A 1,861-nucleotide genomic window follows, 5' to 3' on the forward strand; every position below is an offset into this window, starting at 1 on the left:
TGCCTCCCACTAAAAATTATCCCTCCCCTTTTAAAAAAAAAAAAAAAAAAAAAAAAAAAAAGCAGTATTCTGACATACTCAGTCAAGTACTGAATGCAGTCTGGTATAATCAGACTCGATGCAAGTCACAGAACGATGCAAAATGCCCTCTTGCTCCATACTGAACACGACTGGCTTCTAACAAAGCAATTCACTACATAGCTGACCTAAATTACTGCATTGTTTTTAATTAAATGAATGCAGTATGCAAAAAAAAAAAAAGAATAATTAAGTGCTTTGTGTAAGCTCTGAACTCTTTCAGCATGATTTCCCCCCAACATCAGCCATTTTGCCATTTCGATCTGCCAATGGGAAGGGAGTCCGTTTCATGAACAAGCACGTTTTGCAAGATACCACCTACTCGTTTGCAAACTGTGCTTTTTAAAAAATTAGATCACCTTTATCCATTACCTATGCTCACCTCTGACCTACTGAGGGCCTGGCAGACTCCCAGGCACACCTAAACACATCACCTGTTCTGCTGTTGTGGCGACAAGTGTGACCACAATATTTTGGATTATTTGCATACTTGGAGTGACTAAGCAAACATATCCTCTGTCATTCATCCTTTGCCAATGAAAGAGAGTGAATCTGCAGATAGCTATTTGCAATTACATTTTTGAAAGAACCGAATCCAGCCAGTATTCATGTTACATTTCTAGATGGAACAAGTAAAGAACAAGTAAGTTGCCCTAGCAAAATATTAATTAGAGAGACTGTGTATTTGCTTGAAGTGAAGGGGTCTCATTAAACTTTTCTGTATAAATAACGAATGGAGTTCTAGTAAATTGCTAAATTAAAACACATTTTCCCTAATTACCTATCTGTAGAACTATTACTAAAACAAAGTCAAGATTCTTTAACTTTTAATAAAACCTGTTTTTTGCACCTGTAGCATCAGAGGTGAGTCTTACCAATAACTACATTTTAAAAGTCATGCCGAGCAGCCAGTCAAAACCAAGTTCCAACATCGCTCTGCATTAATTGAAGCTGCAGTTATAAAGCTGAACACACAGCACTCAACTGACCAGAAGCAAACATACCATATTTAATAAAATTCCAGACTCTTGTGGTCGATGTCCATAAAAACGCTTTGTGGTATTGGATATATGGTTTGCAAAAGCAAGCAAATCCTCCACAGTTCCATATCTGACGGACGACAGCCAAGGGACCTCTTGGCCACTGAGCAACAGAGATTCAGAACGCTCCTCATTTTGGTTACTGTCCTGACACATAGTCATCAGACTGGGTTTGTAAACAGCTGGCTCTTGGCTTGCATACAGATTTTCCATAATGTCTATTACATCCGACACATTTAACTGCTGAATTAAGAGGTCAATTTCTTCTTTATTGTCGCTTCCGGTGCTCATGTACTCCATCACTGTTGCACTTTCTCGAGAGTCTGAAAGAAAACACAAAGACTCACTTTACCGTATTTGTATTTGTATTGGAGACCAGTGGAAACCAACGAAAGGGAGCTAGAAATAGGCTTCTACATGCCTTCGTTTATAAAACGAGGGCTCTGTGTCAACAGTGTGTGTGAATTCACGTTGACAGACAGTGCGGGGGTTGAAAGGGACCTTAGATAACCTTGGGCACAGCTCACTTTGCAGAGGGGAAACTTGAGACCCAGGGAGTGTACTAGTTACTCACAGAGTCAGGGCATCTGCTATAGCCACGGCAGACAAACTTCCACTAGACAGAAACACGAATAAAGGGCAGCAGCAGCTTTCAACCTCTCATAACCCAGCTGCCCCACCCCCACCCCAAGTAGCAACCTTCCTGCAAGATTCTCTAATGCAAGGCATTACTGTTTTATACC

At 40.5% G+C, this 1,861-nt stretch overlaps 1 protein-coding gene across 7 annotated transcripts in view; it reads right to left on the reverse strand.

Moving 5' to 3' along the window:
- The window catches only part of MAP3K8 (mitogen-activated protein kinase kinase kinase 8), a 28,874-nt gene that overhangs the window by 22,697 nt on the left and 4,316 nt on the right, over positions 1-1,861 (reverse strand). For all 7 annotated transcript variants that reach the window (XM_014587515.2, XM_027770287.1, XM_027770233.1 and 4 more), the window contains one exon: positions 1,083-1,441. In XM_014587515.2, coding sequence (XP_014443001.1) covers positions 1,083-1,418 — 336 coding nt within the window. In that variant the 5' untranslated portion in view covers positions 1,419-1,441. The remainder of the gene's footprint in view (positions 1-1,082; positions 1,442-1,861) is intronic.

This window comes from Tupaia chinensis, unplaced genomic scaffold, assembly GCF_000334495.1.
Source record: "Tupaia chinensis unplaced genomic scaffold, TupChi_1.0 Scaffold000001_1, whole genome shotgun sequence".
NCBI classification, from domain to species: domain Eukaryota; kingdom Metazoa; phylum Chordata; class Mammalia; order Scandentia; family Tupaiidae; genus Tupaia; species Tupaia belangeri.